Source organism: Ailuropoda melanoleuca, chromosome 6 (genome assembly GCF_002007445.2).
Source record: "Ailuropoda melanoleuca isolate Jingjing chromosome 6, ASM200744v2, whole genome shotgun sequence".
Taxonomy (NCBI): domain Eukaryota; kingdom Metazoa; phylum Chordata; class Mammalia; order Carnivora; family Ursidae; genus Ailuropoda; species Ailuropoda melanoleuca.
This window is the reverse complement of record NC_048223.1, coordinates 90,159,107-90,186,495: the sequence shown is the minus strand read 5'-3', so window position 1 is coordinate 90,186,495 and position 27,389 is coordinate 90,159,107. Positions and strand designations below refer to the sequence as shown.

Below are 27,389 nucleotides of genomic sequence, written 5' to 3'. Positions count from 1 at the left end.
TATCTTGTTCTTTTTTAAAATTGTTCAGATAATTTGGAGGAAAGAGGCAATTGACTTTTTTTTTTGGTAAGAGTTTTATAGATGTATAATTCACTTGTCACACAATTCACCCATTTAAGGTGTACAATTCAATGGTTTTCAGTATATTCACTGACTTGTGTAGCCATTACCACAATCAATTACAGAATATTTTCATTATGTCAAAGAAACTCCATACTCTAGCACACCCTTAATCCTCTATCCTGCAGCCCGATGCAGCTACTAATCTGCTTTCTATTTCTCTATTTACCCACTTGGACATTTCACAGGAATGGAATCATAGAAGATGGCTCTTATCCATGTTTAGCATGTATCAGCACCTCCTTCCTTTTTATGGCTGAACAATACTCCATCGCATGGATACACCACATTTTGTTCATCCATTTATCAGTTGATGGACATTCAGGTTATTTCTGATTTTTTTGCTATTATGCATAAATATGAACATTCATGTACAACTTTCTGTGTCAACATGTTTGCATTTCTCCATCCCAGGACCCGAGCCCAAGGCATACGCTTCACCGACTGAGCCAACCAGGCACCTCTTGACTTTTTGAGAATAGCTGTCCTAATGGGTGTGAATGATATCTCACTGCGGTTTGGATGTGCATTTCCTTGATTACTAACGATGAGCATCTTTTCACATGCTGTCAGCCATTTGTATATCTTCTTTGAAGAACTGTCTACTCGATTCTCTGCCCATTTAAAAATTGGATTGTCTTTTAATGGTTAAGTTGTAAGAATTCTTTATGTATTTTAGATACAAATCGTTGAACAGATTTATGATTTAAAAAAGTTCTTCCATTCTATAGGTTGTCTTTTCACTTTCTTGATGGTATCCTTCGAAAGATAAAAGTTTTTAATTTTGATGACGTCTAATTTGTTGCCATATCCAGGGTCATGAAGATTCACCCCTATGTTTTCTTCTAGGAGTTTTATAGTTTTGGCTCTAACATACAGGTCTTTCAACCATTTTTGAGGTAATTTTTGTATATAGTATGAGGTTAGGATTAGATCTCATTCTTTTGCATGTGGCTATCCAGTTGTCCCAGCACCATTTCTTAAGGGAACGAACTTTTGGGTCTTTCTCCGTATACTGACTTCTCTCTTTGGTGCAGTCTTTCAGTTGATTTTTTTCCTTCCAGTTTAATTCTCATTTTTCATGTCTCCCATGACCCTCAGCTATGCTAGGGTCTGGTTTCTCTGTTGATCTAAACCTAAGTGCTTTATTTTTTAAAATGTAATTTTTGAAAAAAATGCTATCTTTGAGTTAGTAATGTAATACATACAAATTTAAATTTAAATACAAATTTAATAGATGAAAAGGCTGCATGGTGAAAAAGTCTCCCTTTCACTGCTGTCCCTCTGCTACCCCAGGTCTCCCAATCTAGAGACAGCGACTTCCTGCTTCTTGGTGTTTTATGCATATATTTACATACATATGCATATATATGTTTATATGTATGTTCTTTCTCTTTTTTTCATGCATAGTATACATACTTCTCTGAGTCATGCTTTTCATGATTTTTTGACTTGAACAATATATGTTGGAGATCCTTCCCTAACAGTATTCCAAAGATCTGTCTTTTCCCAGGATGTGCAGGACCCCATTGTATGAATGAACTGTGGTTTATTGAATCAGTCCCTTATGAGTGGACATGGGGCAGCTTGTTATTATAAGTCATCCTGTAAAGAATTTTTGCACATGTAGAAACTCATACGTGTCAATGTGTATCTTTAGGATCTGAAGAATCTTTTAAGCGAGGTTAGGCATCTTTTCCTATGTTTAAGGACTCTTCGTATTTCGTTTTCTGTGAATTGTCTCTTCATGTCCTTTGCCTTTTCTCTGTTGGGTTTCTGGTCTTTTTCTCATTGATTTGTGGGAGCTGTGTTTAGATTGAAGATACAAGTTGAAAATGCTTTTCACTACCTGTATTTTAACTTCAATGTTATTTGTATTTTTTAAAAACCACACAATTGTTTTTATTCTTATGGAGTTGAATTTATCTTATGTGTGCTTCTCTGTCTTTGGGTTTTGAGTCACACTTAAGAAAGGCCTTCTTGATTCCAAGTTTAAAAAATATTTCAAGTTTGTGATTTTATTTACTGCATTTAAATAATTGATCCATCTGGAACTTACTCTAGATAAAGCCGAATAGGAATCCAGCTTTTATTCAGATGGCCACCCTGTTGTCTACAACAATTCTAGAAGAAACACTCTTCTCCACTGATTGGAAAAGCCCTTTCTCATATGCTACATTGCTCTGTTCGTCAATTTCAGATTTCTATTCCATTTTTCACTACTGCTTTTTAAATATTTCAATATAAACTTTATAATTGGTTTTTCTTGTTTCTAAAAAGGACTGTTGGCATTTTGATTTAATTTAACGTGACATTTACAGATTAATTTGGGGAGAGTTGATGTTTTATGATGAGCTTGCCGATGGTGTCTAGGAGGAGTAGGAGGTTCGAGGAGAGGGGGCTTTTGAACTGCCTAGAAATTTTCCCAGACCTACAACACTCAGCTTGTCACAAGTCTAGGCATGATAAGCCTCCCGTGATGACTGAGCCCCCTTTAATGCATATAGCAGACATCGTGGGAGCACGTGGTTTTGTGCCCACATGTGGCTTAGGCCTCACGTTAGCTGTTCTTCCTGTCTTCTTCATAATAAGATGTTTTAGTGCGCGCTACTGCTTGGCTGAACATCTCTGTCTCCTGTTCCTTTTGCAGCAAGGTCTGGCCATGTGAATGGAGGATCGTGTGGGGCTTCTGAGAATTCTTCTTAGAAGAAAGGGGAGGGGCAGCTGGGAGTATAAGTCAGTTGGTTAAGCTAGTCTGCCTTCAGTTCAGGTCACGACCCTGGGAATGAGCCCCGTGTGGTTGGGTTCCCTGCTCAGCGGGGAGTCTGCTTCTCCCTCTCCCTCTGCCCCTCTCCCCTGCTTGTGCTCATGCTCAGGAAAGGGAAAGCCCTTCCTCTCGCCCCTTTGTCTTTCTGCCTGCCCGCATCCCAAACCTGGTGACCGCAAATTCAGCAGCTGTCATGGACCAGGAGGCTTGATGCTAAGACGTTGGAGTGAGGTTGACGGAGCCAGGGTCTCTGGACTACTGTTATTAGTTAGGCTTCTCCAGACACACAGGACCAAGAGGAGATATATATGCATCTGTATATTTATATATACATATATTATATATTTATAATATTTGTGTATAGGGATATGTGTCTATATATGTAATATATGTATGCACATTATCTATCTATCTATCTATATATATATTAGAGAGAGAGACAGAGGGAGAAAAATGTATTATAAGGATTATGGAGGCTGAGAGGTCCCACAGTCTGCCATCCGCAAGCTGGAGACCAGGGAGAGCCAGCGGGGTGCTTTCGGTTCTCGTGTGCAGCCCTGAGACCCAGGAGAAGCGGTGGTGTGCCTTGTAACTGAATTGCAGCAGAAGACGGATGTCCCAGGTCAAGGAGTCAGGCAGAGAGGGGGAGTTCTCCTTTACCCTGCCTCGTGTTCTAGTCAGCCCTTCAAGGGATTGGTCGAGGCCCACCCACATTGGGGGGCGCAGCGTGGTTTACTCAGTCAACAGATTCAAATGTTGATCTCAACGAGAAACAGCCTCACAGACACACCCAAAATAACATTTAAGCAAATATCTGGGCACCCTGCATCCCAGCCAAGTTGACTCATAAAATTAACCACCACAACTTCTTCCCGCTTCTAACTGGTTTCAACCACTTTTACTTTGGGTTTTTCTTCGATGTGCTGCTGAACTTGATTCCACACATGCAGAGCACACGGGCAAGAGAAGAGAGCGTCTTGGCTGGGGAGCTCCTCCCGCAGAGGCGTGGGGAGACCAGCAAGCGGCCTCCGCATAGAGCGACACGCGGTAGGAAGCGCCCGCGAGGTTGTACCTGGTGCTACAGGCCGGAGAGGAGAGGGGCAGGGAAGGCTTCGAGCAGGGCTGGAAGGGTAAGCGGGACCTGAAGTTTAGGCAACATTTTCTCAGCCAGAGAACACAGCCTGGGCTTTCGGGAGGAGACAGAAGCACGAGAAAGGCAGGAACAAGAAAGGCATGGTGTATGTTCAGGAACTGTGAGAAATGTGGGGAAACCAGATTGGGTGTGTATCGGCCAAGGTCTAGGTCCGAGGTAGGACTTACAAGGTGTGAGAAACCATAATGAATTCGGGGTGCAACTTGGAATACAATAATGATTGTAGTTGAGAAATGCACTTTTAGGGGGGCCTTGGTGGCTCAGTCGGTTAAGCGTCTGACTTCAGCTCGGGTCATGATCCCAGGGTCCTGGGATCGAGCCCCATGTGGGGCTCTGTGCTCAGTGCGGAGTTGAGAGATTCTCCCTCCCTCTCCCTCTTGCCCCTCCCCTGGCTTGTGCTCTCTCTCTCAAATAAATAAATAAAATTAAAAAAAAAAGAAATATACTTTCAGGTTTAAAATGAAAGTTAATGGAGAAAGAAGCACTTTATAAAACATTTCTAGCCGGGGTTCTCGCCACCTTGTTGTCCCCATACAGGACATGCTCACATCAGTGACAGAGGCTCACCTGGCTGCAGGTCACCCCCCTGGGGAGGGCCAGGGTACCACCTTTGTCTCCAAAGAAGGTGTCTGCAGATTGAACAAGGCTGAAATCTGACACAGCCTTAGGCAGGTGTGGCCTTTCCCTCAGCCCTCCTCCTCTGTCCCCAGAGGTGCTGCTGACTGCTGCCCTGGGCCGGAGTCTACCTCTTCTGCCACGTGACGAGTACCTGGGCTGATTTTTATCCAAGGTGAAAGACCTACTAATAGAAGTGTGGGTTTTTAATAAACAGATACACATACAGAAAGGGCAAGAAATTTTTATTTTTAATTTTGCTTTTGTAACCCAAAGCCGCCTGACTCTTCTTGGTTCGTGGGTACAATTAAATTATTGGCAACAAAAGGCCAAGTTTGCTCAAAAGTGTCTTCGTGTGTGGCTAAAGGACAAGCGTCCTTCAGTGTGCCCCCTTCTCTGGACAGGAGTGTTGGGGGGTTGTACCCCAATGGTCTCCCATGCTGCTCTGGGCCTCTGACAGGCTTTTTTCCATAGGGAGTCCCCTCCAGCATGTTCCAGAGCCACTGCCTTCTGCTGTCGCTGTACACACCTTGGGGGTATATGCCCTTCCCCCTTTAACTGAACCTCCCTGCAGCCCAAGAGTAGACACACACTGAGAAGAAGAATAGATTCCTCTCCCTACATCACAGCTCAGAAGTCAAGAGCTTGCTGGAGGCTCTGGGATTGTTGGTCACATTCACGGAGTACTGGCCACAGTAGGCTTCCTAGCCTAACCCCCAACCTGCCTCCATGCTCCAGAGACAAGCTTCTCTCACGTTCCAGGAGGATTTCCAAGCCCTCCTAGTTTCTTTGGAATCTGCGAGGCCCAGAGGGAAGAAACATTCCATCTCACCTGTCTTCCCATCCCTGCCCAGCATGACTGAGGGAGGACAACTCCATTCCCTTCACAGGGGAACCCACCTGTCCCTGTAGGGATGTGGTCTTTCCCTTACACCCCAGTCCCAAGTTTCTCAGAGCACAGTTGGCTTCTGTGCGCTGGAATCAATGGACTCGTGTGTTAAAATGAAGATTCCTGGGACCCATCCCAGGGTCATTAAATCAGAGCATAGGAGGACATCGGACACTATAACATCAGTGCATTCCTTTAAGGACTCAGAAGGGTTTGGTCCTAAATATTATATACTGGGGGCATGAGTAATACAGCCTGGACTCGAGACTCCCACGCGAAGCAAAGGCTGGGACTTAACCATTCCTCTTAGGCTTCTGGGTCTCCCCTCTTGACCTCTTCCGAACAGCCTCTCGAACGGGAACATGTGCTTTCAAAAAGGCCCATCATGATGCAGGCACCTACAGTCCCCCACCTACCTCACTCAGAGAAGCAGCATTTCCCATCAGGCAATGTGATCTGGGGCATGCAGCTCTGCCTACAGCTGGGCCCCTTGTGCCTGATCACAGAGAACAAGAAGGTCTTTTAGGTGCTCAGCTTCTCAAATGTCTTGATTTCAGAGATCTGCAAATAGCCTTTGCTTTTCATTTGCATAATCAGATAGCGGGGTCAAGTGGTTTCACTGGAGCGGGAGGGCCTTGGGCCTCATGGGAAGGGTGACCTCGTCGCTTATGGGGATAATGACAGCCAGGCCAAAGGTGTAAACTGGGTGGGGGTCGGCAACCAGGAGCAGATGATTATCCTGTGAATGGGCCGGATGTGGTAGTTTCTGTTTTGCTTTTTCTTTTTTGGCTGGCACTGTGTCTTTCACAAAATTGAGCCCACACTTTAAAACCAAAATTTTCAAATTAAAATCTAGATTTTCACTCTTCTGGGAAAACTCAGAACGTCGAGACCACAGCAGTAGTGTGGGCCCTTACGGCCATCCCAGTCCCCACTCCCGACGGCGTGCCTGGCGCCCCGGTCCCCAAGGTCGTCATTCTGCTGTTAGTTCTCTTGTTCCTTTTAACCTGCTTCGTGCCACTCAGTCTGTGCTGCCTGACTGCGGCCTCCGGGCTGGGTGGGGGGAACTGTGGCCCCCACGGAGGAGAATTCAGGGCTCCCTTCCTTTCAGAACATCAGCTTACCTCCAGGGCTGGTGCGCCTGGTCACGCTGCTCTTCAAATAACCACAAATCGACTCTTTCCCTCGGAAGGTTCAAACAATTCGGGAAGAATATTTCTCTTGGCTTTATGCCAGCCACCTTTCGGCGGACGTTTGCTGGTCTTTCACCTGGATCTGGTCACCTGTGTATTTCTCCTGGAAGCATGGCCCCCACAGGCTGTACACATGTCCCCCAAGATTTTTCTCCCCCAAAGTGCAGGGAAATTTGTGCATCAAATCCAAGTATTACTTTGGGATAGGGTCCATGGGAGGAGCGAGGTCCATGGGAGGAGCAAGGACCTGCTAGTGAGGGTATGCAGAGTCCTTTGGCCCCCCCCCACCCGCCATACATCTGCTGCTCAAATGTCCCAGCAGCTCACCTTGGGAATGGATTTTTCACACAGTTCTCTTACATATGGACTTGTCACATGTTGTTCGTCAAGGTTTTAAGGGTGAAACCACCAAGAGAGCCGGTAAAGCCAATGAGGCCCCAGGCACCAAGCCCAGGGAGGCTCCTAAAAACTTCATTCTTTGTACATTTTAAAACTAGAAGAAACAGGCTTAGAGATTCTGAATTTCACTTAAAATAGCTAGTAAGTTAAAGCTATGTTTCTAATTTTATTAAAAGATAGTAAAGACATCTTCTACTAAAGAGACACTTTTTTTACACGTTTTCATGTCAAGTAATGGAGTTGATTTGGCATTTTAATAAACTGAAAATATGACTTAATTAAGTGGCATTTTAAAAGCATTAAAAGGCACCTGAATGTCTAGCTTGTTAAAGCACAGAGGGCTTTTGCCTTCAATCAGGAGCGAGCCATGCTTCCTGTTGCTTTGCAGGGAGACAGATGTTCAAGAAGACATAAGACAGAGGAAGGTGAAGGAGGATATGGGCACAATTCTTTAGACTGAAAAACTGATTACATTTCCAAAGAGAAAGCTCTGCTTAATCAATGAGAGAAAAGGGCTACGTCATATGGACAGATGACCTCTATGTCAAATTCTTGATTTTTAAAAAAGATTTTTAATTTATTTATTTGAGAGAGAGAGAAAGAGCAGGGAGGAGGAGCAGAGGGAGAGAGAGAAGCAGGCTCCCCACTGAGCAGGGAGCCTGATACGGGACTCGATCCTAGGCCCCTGAGATCATGACCTGAGCTGAAGGCAGATGCTTAACCGACTGAAAGACCCAGGGGCGCGATTTTGCTTTAAATGTTTATTGAAAAACACCCTCAAGCCCAACACACAACACACGCACAAAGTAAAAATTCCACCACTGAAAACATTTACAATGTGGAAGAATTAACTCTGATGGAAGCTGGAGCACAGCATCCTGGGCACAGCCATCCCCCAGAAGCTTTGTGCCCACGAGTTTGTCTTAGAAACGTGTGCAATCTTGCCTCACCTGCCCTTCTGCTGTGGTCAGGGAGGAAAGGAGAGCAGGTTGGAGGGTGAGGCTCTGAGGCCACTAAGACAGGCTGGGATGGGTCCAGTCAGGGGAGGGTAAGACGGCTGGCTGGTGGAGTGCTCGTTCAACACAGGGGGGCAGAGCCTGAGGAGGGGCCTCACTCCTTGGAGCTGAAGTTACTGCACTGACTGCAGGTGGGAAATAATGCAATTTTATTTCTTAGCAGAAAAAGTTATGGCAGTGAAAGTAGGAATCATTGTTCATGGAGGAAGAAATCGCCTGATTCATGATAGAATGCTTAGATAAGGGACAACTGGGTGACTCGGTCAGTTAAACATCTGACCTCGGCTCAGGTCATGATCACAGGGGCCTAGGATTGAGCCCGGCATCGGGCTCCCTGCTCAGTGGGGAGCCTGCTTCTCCCTCTCCCTCTGCCTGTTGCTTCCCCTGCTTGTGCTCTCTCTCTGTCAAATAAATAAATACAATCTTAAAAAAAAAAAAGAATGCTTAGACAAATGTTTTAATCACACAGGAAGAGGATCAACATAAAATGTTAAGTTAAAAAATAGATACATAATTGGGTACATAAAACGTGATCACGAGTGAAATCAATTTATATATCTATCTCTTAATGAATAATCAGACATAAATCAAAGAAACTCAAACCGAAATATACCAAAATGTTACCAAATTGATGCTTTATCCTCACCTGTATTTTTCCATTTTACTGTAATGAAGATGGTATTTGTCTTGGAGTAAAATATTTATCTGAAAGCAGAATGCTACATCTATAATAACTGAAACTGGTCTTTGGGAAAGAGGGACTAAATCGAGGGTTACTGAAGTCGTGTGAAAACTGGCACCAGACCCCAGGAGGAAAGTTCTTTAGCCTCAGGTTCTCAGCCAGGATGATTAAATATTTGCAGCGTCTTAAGTGCTGGTAATCTCTGAATGAAATCTGGTACGTGACGCTTGGGCTGAAAATGAAAATTACATCCCCCATCTCCTCACATGCGAGAGAGAACTTGTACAATTAGCTTCATTGCCTCCCAGATGCCTTTGAAGTTCTGGGATGCGGGGGCTTTGAGGCCACTGGGAGGGATGGAGAGGGTGGCTGCCAGGTGCAGGGAAGCCACAGGGAGCAGGGTGGCCCCCTCCCTGGGGAGTGTGTGCTCTGAGCCAGCAGGTGGCCTGTGGAAGCCTGAAAGCTCTTCTCTTTCCCCGGGGCGCCCAGAGTCTTCTGTGAAGGAATCCGTCTTTCTCCTCTTTCTCCTCCAAGGTGTGATGCCTTTTTACCATGACCTCACACTTAATGTCATCAGATCAATATCTGCATTTCTCTATAGCTAAGCACGGTGCTACAGTTGGGCGCCTCGGGCTGAAAGCACAAGGAGCATCACGTTGACATAGCTGATTTTTACAGTGACCATAACTAAAATCCTTCCTTAACTCTGCAGGGCTGTGTTTTCACCCAGACGGATAAGGATGACCCTTCTGTCCTGTGCTCTTCTGGGCCCTTTCCAGAAGGGCTCATTGGACTGGAGAATGCAAAGAAGGCAGATAATTTTCTTGTTCTAAAGAGTAACTGATGATTTGACTTTAAGTGCTTGTCTATGAACATTTGAAATGTTATTGCCCTGGGAGCAAGAAATCAGCCTGTAGAAATAGCCAGTTTTCCAAATACCGACATACACTTTTGGTTCAGATTTTCAAGGGCCGCTTTTTTCCCTGCCTGTTCCCCTTTCCGCCCAATCTTTAATTCCACCCATTCCTAGCTCTTTACTTACTATAGAATGGAATCTCAGATGCTTCTGGCAAACTCTGTGTTATTAGTACGGGATGGCGCTTTGTTATTAGATTGCATTTTATTATTTCCTTCAGCTCAACGTGTACCTGATTGATATTGGAGGGCTCTCCCTGTGGGTTGAGATTGAAAGATGCTGCAAATGATGTTTTATTATTTTTGTGGGGCCTGCTTCCTTGCAGCCAGGTGAGAGACACTGTGGCGGGCAGGCTGCAGGACAGGCTGGTATCACCTGGGATTGCTAGAGCCCAGCGTGCATGGCCCGGAATGGCTGCTTTTGTTTGCTGCACGGAGGGGCCAGAGGCAGCTGCTGTTCTGTTGACTTCAGATGACTGTTTGGACGAGGAGATCAGTAGGCATTCAGGACGGCTATCCTGGCGTCTTCACACAGCGGGTCTAGTTTACCATCACCTCCTAGGGAAATAGATAGGATTTTCTTTGGCCAGTTTTCTATACAATGCATGTCATAGAAGACACGGCTTCCGCTAGAGGTCAAGTCTCAAAGTACACAGTCACGTCAACTGTCAACTAGCCCTTAACAGAGTATGGATGGATTGCACAAGCTTTTATTTCTGAATAGAGTGCGGGATGCGTGATGCCAGCCTGCCAGGAGGGAAGCTCTCCAGGGCCAAGAGATCCCTAGAGCTTCACTGATAATGGCAGGGCCGGCTGGTGTATGGACTCTTATTTAGTCTTAGCGAGCCTAGGTAGAATAGTCAAATGAAGCAGAAACTGTTTTGGAGGCAAACCCTAATAAAACACACATTGTTAAACTGTGAAAAGAAAAAGAAAGAAAAGGAAAACCCGAAACCTCTTACCCCTAAATTCCTATGATATCATTTGAAATCTAGGGCTAAAACTTCATTTTTCTTTCTGTCCCTCCTTTGTTTCCAGTGTTCTGGAAAGAAGTCCAGAGCATCAAGCATTTAACTGTGTGTGGCTTAGGACGTGCTCATGCACGTAACACAGAGCACAGGGTTTTGAGTAAGAATTTAAGACGCGGAAAAAAACCCAACTTGAATCTGGGCATCACCCACTGGCCACTTCAACTTGAAATCTAGCACGCTTCCGAGAATGTGAAGGGCTGGCTGGGAGCAGCGCTGAAGGACTTACCAAACTCCAAGTCTTTGATGTTACAGTGGAAGACGATCTCTTCATTCACCATGAGCTCTACCACATTCCAGTCTTCTATCTTCTCCAGGATGACCTTGTGTCCATCTCTGGTCAACACAGCTGCAAAAGATGGAGAGGGTGTGGGTAACATGGAGACAGGCTCTAGACTAACCTGATCTGCAGATGTCCTCAAGGATGGCGGCAGCTGGCTTGTTCTCCAGTTGCTCCTGGCTGTGCACTGGTGGTACCTTCCTGGTGCTGCCCCAGCTGTGCCCTTGCCTTTGCCGGGAAGTACAGCCGGGGACCTGAGCAATTCAGGTTTTGGTTACAATTTACCCCAGACCCATAGGATGTGTGAAAAATATGAGATGTCTCCAGGAAGAGTTTTTGAACTTTTCTTATAGAGATGATACTCAATGTTGGAAGGGATGTGGGGAATCAGGTGACTTCTTTTCCTGAGGGGGGAAATATGAATTGGTCACCTTTCTGGAGGTAATTTGGCAGTATATGCCAAAAGCCTCAAAAGCCTCAAGAAAATTTAGAATTACAAAAATTTAGAATTTAGAATTACAAAATGAACTAAACACTGGCCTGGGAAATTACATTTATAAGAAATGTATTTATTGTATAAATGTATAAATGACATTTATAAGAAATAAATTACATTTATAAGAAATCTTCCTCAGGAAAAAATAAGGAATTCAGGCAGACTTTTGTAACAAGGTGTTCCTTTCTGCAGTATTACAATAGGAAATGCTTTGAATAACATACTGTCCTAATCAGAAGAGGCTGGTCAAGCAAATGATGGTAGGTCCATATGATGAGGTTTTATTCAAACATTTCAAAAGATGTTTATGAATTTTTTAAATAGCAAGAAAAATATTTGTAACATAAGCAAACAATCAGGGTACATATATAATATTTATGAAAATACATCTTCAATACTAAGAAAAATATGTATATGTAATAGGAAAAGAAAAAGAAATAATCAGTGGATATACCTCTGTGGTAATAGTATGTGAAACCTCATTCTCTTTATTCTTTCAGCATTTTCTAGAGTTTCTATAATAATGAGAAACAAAATGCTTTAAAAAAAAACACCTAATGAGCTCAACTTTGGAGGCTGCTTTTTGGTTATCAGTTCCTTAGAGAACAGCCACGGAAAAGTTGTTAGATCTATCCTCCTTTGTGGAAATCCAAAAATCTATGCATTTAGGAGAAATGATGTGCATTGACCATCATGGAGTTCTGTTTTCTCTAATGCTTCTCTCCCCAGTTTCCTTAATATGTTCACCTGTTACATTGGTGGTAGAGTCCATGCGCTAAACCACCATCTCTGGTCATACATTGGTGAGAATTTTAGGATGGGAAGAGGAATCAGAGGAAGGGCATGTTTATTTATTTATTTTTAAAGTCTTAGAATTTCAATCAATTTTATGTGCAGAAAAGCAGACAGTCATGGCAGTTAATTGCATTTAATTACAGAGACAATTGCTGTTTCAAAATGTTGGCGTGTCCACTTCTTCACCTTTCAATCAGTTCAAGAACATCCAGCCCCAACTGTGAACATTTTAATTGCGTGATTTTAATTTCACTTCTGGAAAGCAACTTCAGAGAGTAACTCAGTGAGGATCTCCATTAACAAGATAGCGCTCTTCAGGCACCCAGTGGTGGCCCTAATTGACCCGGCATCAGCTAACGCCTCTCTCTACGGAACACCCGCGTCTTTTTCTGCAGCATATTTATGTTATTGTATCCTATTTAGGTGTCCTGCCTTAAACATCTTTGGAGGAAGGCACTCAGCTTGGACCAATGACTTGTTTCAGTGAAGTGGTCCATGCAGTTTGGGATGGCCAGTGGATCTGGGGATCAGACGCTCTCCCAGCAGCACCCATTCAGGAGTGGGGATGTGTACCCAGAGAGGGAAATCTGCGAGTGAGTGGGTAAGAGGCAACTTGGCCTCCAGGAACTTGGCTTTGCATTGTCAGAAGATGTTCCTGGGAAACAGACTTCAGTGTGATGGGAAGAAATCAGGAACAAACCAGCTTCTCCATTCCCACCTCGTCTCTGGAGACAAGCTGTTGCCTCTACCCGACTCACACACAGCACCCACTCCCTAAGGCCTGGGGGTCCTGGAGAGGAGGAGGCACGGGTTCTGTATGCGTGCTCACTGTGACTGCAGTCTAAGTCAGGGGGAGCCCCTGAGAAGCCCGCTGCGGTGTTTTCCTTTCGCGCAGGGCAGGGCCCCGTCTGACTGAGTCTCATGGAGCGTCTGGATCTGGGCTCTGTTTTATGAGAAGAGCCGCACTCTTTCACGGCAAAGTGCATCTAAGAAACAGGATTCGATGCACCAAATGACCTACCCTCGGGAAGTCAGTGGTGCCAAATAATGAGTCTGCCTCATACCTGAGCCAAGGAGCCCAACAGGAAGAAATCCTCTTAAGAGAATACATCACCCTTCACTTCACCTTCTGTACGGTTTGCGAAGCATGGGCTCTCGGGGCCTTTAAGGGCACATGTCTCCCTCGCCGACCATAGTCCGCATCCCTCCAACCCCCGTGTTAAAACAGCTTGTTAAATAAACGAGCTCGGTGTCATGGCGCTCGGCACCTCCAATGACTCTTTTGGGCACTGAGTAACCTAAGTCTGCTTCTTATTAAAGCGATGAGCCACCTCGGAGTCCACGTCGTATATTCACTCTCAGGACGCCTATCCCCTTCTCATCAATCCGGGATGTGCTGAGCCCAGCTACAGGGTGGTCAGCGCAGGCTTAAGGCATCAGACTTGGAGAGGTACCAGAATTCCTGCGGCTCTTCCAAATGCCACCTCTCTACATGGAGGACCCATTTTTTCCTATGAGCTGCTATGGGGTTGTCTATTCAAAGAAAGGTCAGATAAATATACTCCATGCAACAAAGTCTTTCCAAAGGCAGTGGCTAAACTCCAGCATAAATCAACCAGAAGCTGTAAGGCCACCCGCAGAAAGCCTGCCTCTTTGAAGTGGCACCTCATTCTTCAAGGGGGATCCGGGGAAAATGAAGGGACACGGAAAAGCCTCCCTCTTCTCAGCGCTGGTGGAATTGTGCACCATCTGGGAGTGATTTAAACACAGCTAGTTAGGAAGTCCCGGCAAACAGACAGACAGGCCTCTCCCCCTCCTCTTCTCGGCACAGTTGCAGGGCTGAGGACCATTACCGTGTGCAGCTAATGAGGGGCTAGGGTGGGAGAAGTGCACAGAGAGCATCTTGGCTAAATAAGGGCGGATCCTATCTTTATGGGTCCATTTCAATTCCTTTTCGTTCCTTTTAGCAGGTCATTCAGCAGACTTCATTCGGGGCAGCAGACAAGGAGCAACCATGGCCAGGGAATTACTTTGGACTTGTTGTTAAGCATTAGTTCAAGTTCATCAATACTGAGGCCGTAGGAGAAACATTTTTGCTGAACTATTGTAATTTGTGGGTCATAAGGAATGAACAAAAATTTTCAGATTCTGTAAGGCACAGTAAGTTCAGGAAAGATCAGGCATATTTCCAAAGCCAGCAGGGCTACGGGACATGATAAAGGACTATGATTTTCAAAGAAACGTACAGAATTCAGATGCAGATTTTACAGAGGAGGACGTACAAATGCACCACTCTGTGCGTGGTGTGATGTTCAGTAGTGACCCTAAAGTGGTGGACGGAGTTGGGGGGACAGAGACGGGGCAGCAGACCCTTCCTGCTTTGCTTTTGCTAGCACCCAGGCATTTGTCAACAGCCCTCAGTAAATGCTGGCTGCTGGCATTATATGAATTATCATTCAGGGACACACAAACTAACTTTAAAAATCAGCCACCTGCTGGTTGTATCCAGTGCTCTTCTCCTTCAACCATAAAAAGTCTCCCCTTGATCTTCTCAAGATACTCCTTCCCCTCCCCTACTGTGGGAGGAGCTGCTTGTGCTCTTGGCCTCCTCATCCCTCCCTGCTTTTTACCTCCTGCAGACGGAGGCTTCAGCCCACCTTTGCTTGACCCTGTGCTCTCAGATGTGGGGACCCGGCAGCACATTCAGTGGCTCACTCAGTTCTCTCCACCCCTCTTAGCGGATCGACACCCTGACTTATTTCCTTTCTTCTTTAAAATACTTTTTGTGGCGCCTGGGTGGCTCAGTTGGTTAAGTGTGTGCCTTCGGCTCAGGTCATGATCCCGGGGTCCAGGGATCGCGTTAGGCATTGGGCTCCCTGCTCAGCAAGGAGTCTGCTTCTCCCTTTGCCATTCCACCCTCACCCCTCTGCTCATGGTCGCTCTCTCTCTCGCAAAAATAAATAAATAAAATCTTAAATAAAATAAAATAAAACAAAACAAAATACTTTTGCTGGTTAAAAAGAAACCCAAATTATTTTAAACTCTAAAATTTTATCAGATTATAAATGTCATGTAGGCCCACGATTTTTTTAAAAACCTTGGAATTACAGGACAAAAGTTTTTAAATCACCCATACTGGTCCTTCTCCCCTTCTCTTTGTCATTTCAATGGAAATGGGATCACAGCATAGGTGGAATTCAGGAACCGCTGTGTTGTGATGTCGTTGTGTCGCGGTGACACAGCCCCACGAATACACACGGATCTGTGGCACTGCACTTCATGGGATGGATGGACTACAGTTTTATTCGAGCCAGTCCTTTTTCTGGTGTTCTCAATTCTTCCCTGTCAGCAAGAACATGGCCGGAAACATTCCTGGGCACGCCTCTGCATACATGTGTGAGTTTATATACAAAAGAGATTGAGCAACGGAATAGCCGGGTTCTGCAGTACACGGTTAAATTTTAAGACACCGTCAAGTTGCCCTCTGAAGTTTCTGTGCCATTTTACCTTCTCATCCCATCTTTGAGAACACTTTTTTCTATGTCCTTCATCAACCACGAATTCATCTTTTTCTAGAAATGACTCCTACTTAACAGTTGGGTGCCCATTAGCCATTTTCTGCCTGAAATCCACATTTCATCTCATCTCACTGGCCTCCTTTGCCCCTGGGTTCTCTCCTACCTCTGAGGGGCCACTGCCGAGGTCCTGCTGTCTGTTAGTTCTGTCTTTATTTGCTTTCTCCCCAAGTCTCACCTCCTGTGGATCCAGTGTTCAGCTCCATTCAGTTTTATTTTAACTCATGTTTCACGACCCTTAACATATACCTGCCACGGGGGCGCCTAGGTGGCTCATTCGGTTAAGTGTCTGAGTCCGTTTCAGCTCAGGTCATGATCTCAGGGTCCTGAGATCGAGCCCCACAACAAGCTCCACACTCAGCGGTGAGTCTGCTTTTCCCTCTCCCTCCCCCGGTGCCCCTCCCCCTCCCCCTGTGCTCCTCCCCCTGCCTGTGCACATGGGTGCACACTCTCTCTCAAAAATAAATAAATAAATAAAATCTTTAATAAAGATATACCTGGCACAGTCCACTGGGACAGAGCAGAGAACAGAAGAGACAAGAACACCTGCTCCCCTGAAACACACATCCTGGAGGAAGAGAAGGATAATGAGGTAAACAGGAGAAGTGTACGTTTCGCCTAGAAAGAGATGAATTCATGAAGTCTGAGGGCATAGAAAAAGACTGTGCTCAAATTTTTGAGCACTGGGGAGAAATAAACAGGAAGGAAGGGAGGTAGGGAAGAGGGAGGCAGAGGGAAGTGTTGACATTTTCGATGGGGATGTTCAAGGAGCGCCCGTGGATGAAGGTGGTTTTTGAGAAACACCCAGGGGCCGTGAGAGGGTGAAGAATGAGGACTAGCAGGCATCTGGAGAAAGAGCATTCCAGGTGGAACAACTGCCAATCCCTAAGGCCAAAGTGCACCAGGGGTTCACAGGCCGGTGAAGAGGCCAGTGTGGCTGCAGAGGAGAGAGTAAGGGGAGGGGGTGGGTAGTGGTGGGGGAAATGAGGTCAGGGAGGACACTAGGAGCCTGGTAGGCCACTGTAAGCCTTTGGCTTCTCCCTTGAGTGAGCTGGGAGCCACCAGGATGTTCTTGGAGGCACAGGTCATGCTCTGACTCAAGCTTAAAGGCATCACCTGGCTTTGGTGCTGAGGACAGACTGCAGGGGACAAGGGTGGCCACAGGGAGCTCAGGGAAGAGGCCAGGGCACTGGTCCAGGCAGGAGATGATGGTGCCTGTGATGAGTGTGAGGCAAAGAGAGGACAGAAAGATGCCTGTGACACGAACAGACATTTCTCCAAAGAAGATACATACATACAAACGGCTAACAGACACTGAAAAATGCTCCACATCACTCACCATTGAGGAAATACAAATCAAAACCACAATGAGATACCATCTCATACCGATCAGAATGCCTAAAATTAACAACTCAGAAAACAACAGATGTTGGTGAGGATGCAGAGAAAGGGGAACCCTCTTACACTGTTGGTGGGAATGCAAACTGGCGCAGCCACTCTGGAAAAGAGGATGGAGGTTCCTCAACAAGTTAAAAATAGAGTTACCCTATAATTCAGCAATTGCGCTACTGGGTATTTACCCCAAATATACAAATGCAGTGATCTGAAGGGACACCTGCACCCCAATGTCCATAGCAGCAATGGCCACAATAGCCAAACCATGGAAAGAGCCTAGATGTCTGTTGCAGATGAATAGATAAAGAAGATGTGGTGTATATATACAATGGAATACTCCTCAGCCATCAGAAAGAACGAAATCTTGCCATTTGCAACAACGTGGATGGAGCTAGAGGGTATTATGCTGAGCGAAGTAAGTCAGTCAGGAAAGACAAATACCATACAATTTCACTCACATGTGGAATTTAAAAAGCAAAACAGATGAACATAGGAGAAAGGAAGGAAAAACAAAATAAGATGAAAACAGAGAGGAAGGCAAACCACAAGACTCTTAATTCTAGGAAACAGAGGGCTGCTGGAGGGGAGGTGGGTGGGGGATGGGGTAACTGGGTGATGGGCGTGATGTAATGAGCCCTGGGTGTTATATGCAACTGATGAATCACTAAATTCTATCCCTGAAACTGATAATACATTATATGTTAACTAAATCGAATTTAAATAAAAAATTAAAAAAAAAAAAAAAAAGGAAAGATGCCTGCAAGCATTTTGGCTTGAGTAACTGAAAGACTGGAGTGTGTGCACTAAGATGGGGAGAAGGCAGGAGAGGCTTGGGTGGGCTGGGTATTAAGAGGCCAATTTAGAGACTTTGGACATATTAGTCTGAGATGCTTACTGACCTTCCCAATGACAATGAGAGGTCCTGATTGGAGAGAGAAGTTTGGGAGCCATTAACAGATAGATGTTATTTACAGTCACAACTACTGGGGACACCTGGGTGGCTCGGTTGGTTGTCTGCCTTCGGCTCCATTCGTGGCCCCAGGGTCCTGCCCCCCCCCGGCCCCCACAGGCTCCTTGCTCAGCAGGGAGCCTGCTTCTCCCTCTCCCGCTCCCCCTGATTGTGCTCTCTCTATTAAATAAATAAATAAATAAATAAATAAATAAAATCTTAAAAAAAATAAAGTCAAAACTACCTCTGACCCGAAGCAGTCTTTAATAACCAGGTAGTCAGTCCTTTTTGTCTTTCCCTGAACTTCAGAATTTAATTTCTAATCTCTTCATATTTCTTAATAATCTGTCTTCTCTCACTTCCCCACCCCAAATCTCTTCTTTCAGAATTGGCCTCTGAAGGTACATCCTTAATCTCATCATTCTTTAGCTCAAGAAATGTTGCTGGCTCCCTGTTGTCCAGGGTGAAACAGGCTTGACTCTCTCTTTGCATAAGTCCTCTAGCCTGACCCAGCAGCTTGCCGCTCCCCAGCACGCCCCAAGCTGCTCCCTCCTCCCCCTCCTAGCAACCCCCCCATAATAAGAATGCTTGTTGAGCATTTACTATGTGCAGGAATGGTATTCATGGCTCTGTGTGCTTTTTCCCTTTGGAATCTCGCATCCGTGAGTTAGGGATCTGTTCCCATTTTACCAACAACTAAACTGAGGTTCGGAAAGGTGAAATAACTTGATATTGACTTTGGCTACTAAATGGTGGAGACAAATTCAAAAGGAGATTGGTTGGACTTCAGAGTCCTTGTACTTGATTTCTGCTCTGCCAGCAGTGCCAAGAATGCAAGTAGGAGACAAGTGACCAGAGGTGACCCATTGAGTCAATGGGATTTGTGTTCAAACTATATGGAAAGCCCCCCCACAGCCTCAATACTTGTGAATTGTAAGTTATAACAAATGCTTATTTATGCATTCTCCTTTAATATAATTCTTGGTATGTAAATGATCTAATTGAACTCTATAGAGTCGTGCTGATTACGGCAGCAGCAAGAAACATAATTAAAAAGGGTCTGCAGACAGCAGCAAAACGGTGGAGTAGGCACTCCAAACTCCTATTCCTCCACAGAGAAGTTAAAAAAACCACCGGAAACTGTGAGAACCCACTTCGTCAGAACTCTGCAAAATAGTCAAAGTTGGCAAAAGAGTAAAATCCTGAGTCAAGACAAAGGCAACTTGAAAGTGGTAAGAGAGCCTTGCAGCCTCTTAACTTGCCCTTGCCCCACCTCCTCCCCCGCTTGCTGGTAGCCTGGCAGGTGGCAGCCCCTGCCCCCCGTGTGGGCCCTGGTTCCTGTGTCTAAAGGGAGCAGAGCACGCCTTGTTTGCAGATTCCCGTGTTTGTGCGGGCCTGTCCGGGGGCTAGCTCAGGGACTGGCACAAGGCCCTTGTCTCTGGTTCACCTAATGCGGACCGCACACGGCGGAAAAGCCGAGGGCAGCATGAGGGCCAATGAAAAATGCATGGCTGTCTGGGCTACAGCGAACCTCAGGAACCCCGAGAGAGAGAAAGCTGGCGAGAAGGTTTCATTGGGACATTAGAGCATTTTAAAGCACTGAGGATTCAGTCCTGGGCTCTCCTCTCATTCTGTATGTTGTCCCCAAATCCGTGACTCAGACCTTCCTATCTTTAGCTCAGACTTTTTCTCTGAACTCCAGAACTGCAGAGCTAACTCAGTATGTCCATCGACGTATGGCTGAAAATGAGCATGGTCCTCCAATCGTGGTCCCTCTGTGGTGTCCTCGGTTTTAGTGTCAAGCACTGCCACCCATCAGCCCGTCACTCAAGCCAGACACTGACTGGATCTGGAGGATGTCCTCCTGACCCTTGCCTCCCATCTCTATCCTCCAAGGAAGTACCATTCCTCTTACTTTAATGCACCCCCTCTCATGGCCATCCAGGTCCAAACTACTCTTGTCTCTTCCCTGGACCACCCCAAAGTCTCTTGACTTGTCTCTTTGCTTCCATTCTTGGCCCCCTCTGATCTGCTCTCCTCACGGCAGCCATGGTTTCAGCCTCCTGCCTGAAGCTTTCATACGGCTTTGCAGAACTGTCCCTGTCTACCTCTCCAGCCTCATCCTCCCAACTGTTCAACAAATACATCCTTTGTCCCTGTTTCCAGCCTCTGCCACTCCTCTGTCTGGCATGCTCTTTCTTCTCTTTACCTGGTGATTTTCTCCTTACTCTTTAAAGCTCAACTCAAGTAAAATTCTAGCGACTAAACCTTTCCAGATCTCCCCCTCTCCCCTCCAGTTATGGCCAGTGGCAGGTCCCACTATGCTTGTGTTCCTCTGTTGGAGGTCCGGGCACAACTCTCAACTAGTCATCAACACTGAGAAGGCCACTTTAAGGGCATCTATCTTTGTTCACCAGGGTGTCCCCGGTACCTGGAAGAGTGTCCAACACACATTAGGTGCTCAGGAAAGGGTTGTTGCATGATTGGAGCTGAAGGTATAGACTCTCCACCATTCTCCAGCCCTGTGACCTTGGGAAAGTCGCTTAATGTTCTTGATCTTCAGTGTCCCAATGTGTAAAGCAGGGTGTGTGATCTCTCCTATCCAAACAACGTGTGTGAACTTGGTCCGGCCCGGGGAAGGAAGGAGGTATAGGCAGAGGGCACAGCCTGCACTGGTGTTCAGAGGCTGGGGTGCACCTGGACACATGCACTTGGGTGGCCTGGGGCGCGCGGCTGCCCACCTTGCAGGCCCTCTAGGCGGAAGGTGCGGTACTCCACAGACAGGCCGACGGCACTGTACGGCCCGTAGCGAATGATGACCACCGAGTCCCTCGGCATAGCCGGCTGCTAGCACTGGCCAAAGCGCAACACACTGCTAGGCAACGGCTCTGCAGGCCCTTGTGAGCAGGTGTGGCCATGCGGGGTGGGCGGGGCCAGGGCCGGTAGGGGTGGGACCAGAGGATCCTCGCCCCAAGTCCAGTGCTGGGTGCCTGCGTGGGGGCCCGGGATGAGGAAGGTCCCTTTCTGGATATCTGCACCGCCACCTCCGGGGTGCAAGAAGGGTGTGGTGGTCGTCAGGGGCGACTTGCTTTTTCACCCTCACAGCCAGGTAAATGGGTATTTCCGCCCGGTGTGGCAAGTGTTAATGAAAAACAACAATAGCCAACATTTATAGCCGGTTACAGAAAATATGTGTCATGTGACATGCTAAGCACTTTCCGTATATTATCTCATTTAACCATTTTACCATCCTTATGAAGTAGGTTGTATCTTCTACTTTGTATTTACAAAACTGAGGCTCAGAGGGGCCAAACAACCCTCCCAGGCAAGCCAGGGGTGTATAGAAGGGACTGGAAACCCTTGTAAGGTGCCTGTCTGTAGGCTTCTTTTTATGTATCTCGCCTGGGATTTGTTGAGATTCTTGAAACTGAATTTAAGTCCTTCATCTGTTTTTGGAAAAATGTGAGTCATTATCCCCTCTCATATTGCTTCTGGTTCCATTTTCTTGCCCTTCAGGGACTTCAGTTAAATATATGCTATACTTTCTGACCGTTTTCTGTGTTTTCTCTCTTTTCATTCTTTTGGATCATGTGTATATATGTCTGCACACATTCATTTTTACCTGTTATCCAGTTTGCTAATTTTCTCTGTAGCCATGTCTTAACTGCTGTTAAAATCAAAATGGTTGTTTTTTTCAGTTATTTATTTTTTGAAATCTAGAATTTTAGTTTGATCCTTTTTCAAATCTGCTGTGCCACCTTCTGTAGTTTTCAATTTCTTGCCAAGTTTTTTAGGTTTGAGATTATCTTCTTGATCATTGTAAAGATACTTTGTAATAGTCTGTGTTTGAGAATTCCACTATCTGGAGACCCCGCGTGTCTGTTTCTGTTGTTATTTCTCCTGGAGTCTGCTTATTTTGTCTAGAGTTCTTGGTTTACTTTAATTGTGTACTGGACATTGTATTAGAAACATTATGTGTTGGAACAATTTGAGGCCAAGGGTGGTGTTATCTTCCTCTACAGAGAAATTTCCTGGTAACACCAGCAACCCAGGATCATCTTAATGCAATTTCAGGGCTTGAGATTATCTGAGCCATCCAGATGGCTTGAAACTGGGCTGCAGGCCATGTGGAGGTTGGTTTGTTTATATTTTATCTTCATTCCTGCCCCAAAGAGGGTGGTAAGTTGCCAGGATTCCCCCAGGGTAGTGCTGGACTCCAATTTTTGTATGCCTAACCCTGCAAAGACTCAAAAATTGCATCTCATTTTCTAGGTTGCCTATTCAAGATCACTAAATAGCCCCAGAGTAAAAGCATATCCAGTGCTATGCTTTCTTACTATCATCCTTTCCCTGATCTTGATCTGGGGAGCTCTTTTGTGATTTAAGAAGATTTTTAAAAATATATATGCCAAGAGTGCTGGGGTGGCTCAGTCAGTTGAGCATCTGCCTCTTGGTTGCGGCTCAGGTCATGATCTCAGGGTCGTGGGATTCAGCCCCATGTTGGGCTCCACGGTCAGCAGGGAGTCTGCTTGAGAGTCTGTCCTTCCCTCTCCATCTGCCTCTTTCACTGCTCCCTCTTTCTCTCTCAAATAAATAAATAAATCTTTTAAAAAATATACATATATGCTGATTTTTAAAGATGTCTTCTATAGGAAGCTTTGTCTGAATTAACTAGTCTACCATTATCAGAGGCAGAAGATTTCCTGTTGAGAGTTTTGCTGGAGTTGCATTGAATCTAGAGATCAATTTGAGAAAAATTAACATCTTTCTAAGGCATTCATATCCATTATCTTGAAATACCTCTCGCTTATTTAGATCTTCTTCAGTATCTTTCAATACATTAATATATGTATTATAATTATAATTATCTGTGTATAGATCTTCATGTCTTTTGTTAGATTTATTGCTAGGTTCTATTATAAATCAAGTATTTTGTATTGTGATTTTATTGTTTGCTGCTGGTGTGTGAAATAAAATTGACTTTTGTATATTGATTTTATATAAACAACCTTGATCTTTTTAATTGATTTGTTAATTTATTTACAGATGCTTTTGGATTTTCTAAATGGACAATCACACTGTCTGCAAACAATGATAGCTTTTTTCTTTTATGAAGCCTGTCTTTCTTTTTCTTCTTATTTTATTGCACAAGTTAGAACCTCTAGTGCAATGATGAATAGAAATGGAAATAGTGCATATCTTCTCTTTATTCTACATTTCCCTCTTTAGGATGATGTATAGTGTATGTTGTACGTAGGTGTTCTGTGTCAAGCTAATTTCTTTTCTAGCTCCTTTTACAATGAGTTTTTTAAAAAATTATGAATGACTGTTGAATTTTACTGAATGCATTTTAATGATCTATTAGAGTGATCCTTTATTTTTATTCTTTGAGCTGTTCATGAGTAAATAACATTTAGCGATTTTCTTTTTTTTAAGTTTTTATTTTTAATTTCAGTTGCTTAACATACAATGTCATATTAGTTTCAGGTGTACAATATAGTGATTCAACACTTCCATACATCACCAGTGCTCAGCATTTAATATTAAACTACCTTGCACTCTTGGATAAACCTGACTTGGGCAAGGGTGTCTTATCTTTTTTATATACTGTTAGAATTTGTTTGCTACTGTTTCATTTAGGATTTCTAGATATTTATGTATGAGGAAAATGGACCTTTAGTTTTTCATTATTGGATGTCCAAGTCTGGTTTGGATATTAAAGTTATACTACCTTCAAAGAATAATAAATAAAGGAGTATATACAAAGAGGGAATATCCCCTTATTGATTTTATATACAATTGAAATGACAACTTCTTTGAAAGTTTGCTAAGACATGTCTACAAAATTTTACGTCCCTCCCTACTTTCTTTCCTAAGTGGGAAGATTTTCAGCTACTGCTTCTGTTCATTTATGATTTATAAGACTGTCCAGAAATTTAATTTATTCTTTCATTAGTTTTAGTAAGTTATATTCTAAGAATTTTTATCTAAGTTTTCAAATTTATTGGCATAAAGTAGTTGACATATTTTCTGGTTATCATTGTAATGTCTACCGTAGCTGTATCAACCTTTTATTCATTATTTTATTTATTTCTGAATTTCTCTTTTTTTATTGGTTTTACCAGAGACTCGTCTATTCTGTTTTTTTCAAAGAACCAACTTAAAAAAAAAATTTATCACATCATATCTTAATTATGAATTTATCAGTATCCCATTAGATTGGGGGCTCCTTGAAAGCCAGCAACTGTTGCATTCATTTTGCCTTGAAGTAGGTAACAAATTACTTGCTAAATGAATAACGAACAATATTTCTATTCAAATTGTGTGTATTTATCCATAATTTCTAAGTGTTAAATCTCCAAATATTCTATAAGCTGATTTAAAATACTCAAATTCAAAGGAGAAACTTATACCAAAGCTTTGTTTTAGCCTGTGCTAAATCATTTTTTAAAATTTGTAGCTTTGAGGCATTTTATCATAAAAAGTCGGCACTCATATACCTAAACTAACAAGAACTTAAAATTCATCACACACTTACTTCATTTTGTAGCTTGACCTTCTCGTAAATCTTTAGCTTCATTGATCTGGGCTGCTCTAAAAGGAGATCCTTCCTTGTCTGGGTGATTTAAAAGCATAATTCATCAGTGAACATCTCCTATTTTTCCTTTATTAGTAGTAGGGCTTAGGCTTAGTATTTTTTAAATTTTTTTAAAAAGATTTTATTTTTTTATTTGACAGAGAGAGAGAGAGCACAAGTAGGCAGAGTGGCAGGCAGAGGCAGGGAGAAGTGGGCTCCCTGCTGAGCAGAGAGCCTGATGTGGGGCTCCGTCATGACCTGAGCTGAAGACAGATGCTTAATCGACTGAGCCACCCAGGTGCCCCTAGCCTATGCCTAGTGTTAATGCTGCTTCTCATTTTGTCATTTCGAGTTCAAACACATCTCTATAGGTGTGGGTAGATTTTGAAAAACTTGTTTTATTTGAGGCTCCATATGTTTCATAGCTTGCCAGACATAATGGTCTGCGAATCCTGCAGCAGCAGTGGTCGGTCCAGTGGTTACCACTGTACTCGCCCTGACTCTGGCGTGGCTCCCCAGCCTCCACCGAGTGTGTGGTCTAAGCACCCACTTTTCCTTTATTTAGCTTCTCTGTTATTTTTTGTTTTCTCCTTCATCGATAGTTGTCTTACCTTTGTTACTTTCTTTGAGTTTACTGTTCTTTCTACTTTCCTTGAGTTTACTGTCTGACTCTTTTTCTTATTTTGAGGTTGCACTTAGCTCATCAATTTTCAGTCTTTCTTCTTTTCTGATGTATTTTAAGGTAAAAATTTTCCTCAAAGCATCAGTTTCGCTGTATCCCAGAGGCTTTGATATAAGGTATCTTTATTATCATTCTGATCAAAGTATTTCTAAATTTCCATTATTATTTCTTCTTTGACCCAAGGATTTTAGAATAACATTTTTCTTTGATTCTGGAATATTCCTAATGATTTTCTCTTTGAATAGTGCTTTCCTCTATTCTCTCTAATCTCTTCTTCCTGAACTTCTACATGTATCTTCCCTGTATTTTTATTTCTTTATAATGTTAAACATATCGATTTTACAGCTTCTCTCTGATTCATCTATTCTCTCCGGTCTTTGTGTTATTGATTCTCTTGTTTGTTTTATCTGCTGCTTTCCCTCCTGTGCTCCTGTGAGCCATTTCTTATGCTGTTTGTCTTTTCTGACTGTGAGCTCATCTTTAATAGAATGTTTTCTCTCTCTGGGTGTTTGGTGTTTCCAGGGTTTTTGGAAAGTGGTGGTTTTGTATTTGATTCTGTTGAGGCCCTTTGGATATTACTGACCCAGGAAATTTGAAAAAAATTATTGGCTTAGAATTCCTGCTTTACAAATAAGTTGTATAAACTCAGACTCCACATCTACATATGGCACAAATTTATGAATTTGTTCCTTAATGCTCCCCTGGGCCGATGGGTTGTGTTTTTTTACTTTTTTTTTTTTTTTTTTTAAGATTGGGACACCTCTACGAGGTTCTGGTTTTGTGCAGAGAGTTTAGTTCCATCTCCCACCTTGCATGGGCTGAGGTCATGTCCTCTCAACTTGCATGGGCGGTAAATCCTGCTGTCAGCCCCGGAGTTTGTGTCTGGTCTGACACACCTTTAGCTCCTGCTCACTGCTCTGTTTTGGACATTCTTCTTTTTTCTGTATCGTGAAGATTTATTTTCTTTCTTTTGAACTTGATTATATATTTAAGAGAACTTTCTCTTTGTGCCTATGTTTTTATAGGTGGAGGGGATCCTTCTGCATCCCTTCAGTCTCCCATTTTGCTGCTCCTTAATATAAGAAATAGAGATCAAGGACAGAACCCTCGGGCCCAGTGACATATGAGGGACAGAAATAGGAAGTGAAATCCCACAAGGAGATGGAAGAAACAGTAGGAATAGAACAAGGAGGGAGCTGGTCTTTAGGAAACAGGAAGAGCAGCTTTGAGAAAGGTCCTCTTATGGGATGTGAGGCCAGCTTTTCCCAGGGATGGCATATCTTTAATCCTGCAGACTCAAGAGGCCTCTTTGGAGGGAAAACTCAGAGAAATATAAAAGGAGGGAGATTGGCTGAATTTATAAAGGGAACGCGAGGTACTGGTTCTCCCCGCACTACCAAGGAGAACTGCTTAGGATTAATTTGGGAACGTTTGGTTGTTCATGTGGGAGGGACTCTTCTCTACATTTTTAGCTAAATGTGCCACCATGCACCCCACAGGACCTCCAGAGACAACAAGAAGGGGGTTGAATTATTTTGTATGTTGGGGGCTGGCTTGCCTGTTTGTACCCTTCTCTCTCTATTGTCTTCATCTTGTTACTGTAGGGCCACGTGTGATATACTTGATACAGACTAGCAAACCCGCATTACTTGGATCTTGTTCCTTCCTAACCCCACCATTCCTCCTTCTGCATCCCAATGACCCAGATTCATACACTTTAAGGTTCCTTTTAGGCTCTGATTGGAAAGCGTTTGGGCTTCCATTTGGAGGAAGCTCAGTTCTGGTTCTGTGGACTTTTGTAGCTGTAGAGGGAGTCTTGCAGCTTGGAATATATCTTTGGTCTGTGCAGAGTGAAGAAACTCC

General features: G+C 44.1%; 1 protein-coding gene and 1 pseudogene across 1 annotated transcript; both read right to left on the bottom strand.

The window, feature by feature from the left end:
- Positions 1-10,178: 10,178 nt before the first annotated feature.
- C6H10orf53 (chromosome 6 C10orf53 homolog) lies at positions 10,179-21,105 on the bottom strand. Its single transcript, XM_002926233.2, has 3 exons — positions 21,009-21,105; positions 11,007-11,126; positions 10,179-10,307 (listed from the first exon to the last, which is right to left on the bottom strand). The coding sequence occupies exons 1-3, from the start codon at positions 21,103-21,105 to the stop codon at positions 10,243-10,245; spliced, it is 282 nt and encodes a 93-aa protein (XP_002926279.1). The 3' UTR covers positions 10,179-10,242.
- Positions 21,106-24,806: 3,701 nt separating this feature from the next.
- Positions 24,807-25,333, bottom strand: LOC100476666 (annotated as a pseudogene).
- Positions 25,334-27,389: the final 2,056 nt, after the last annotated feature.

What these genes read in the sequence shown, in the direction of transcription:
- C6H10orf53 (XM_002926233.2), bottom strand. Translation starts at nt 21,105, where the DNA reads ATGCCGAGGGACTCGGTGGTCATCATTCGCTACGGGCCGTACAGTGCC. An exon ending in CCGCCTAGAGGGCCTGCAAG is followed by an intron (nt 11,127 to 21,008) that starts GTGGGCAGCCGC and finishes CATCTTTTGCAG; the next exon opens with CTGTGTTGACCAGAGATGGA. An exon ending in CATCAAAGACTTGGAGTTTG is followed by an intron (nt 10,308 to 11,006) that starts GTAAGTCCTTCA and finishes CTATTTCCCTAG; the next exon opens with GAGGTGATGGTAAACTAGAC.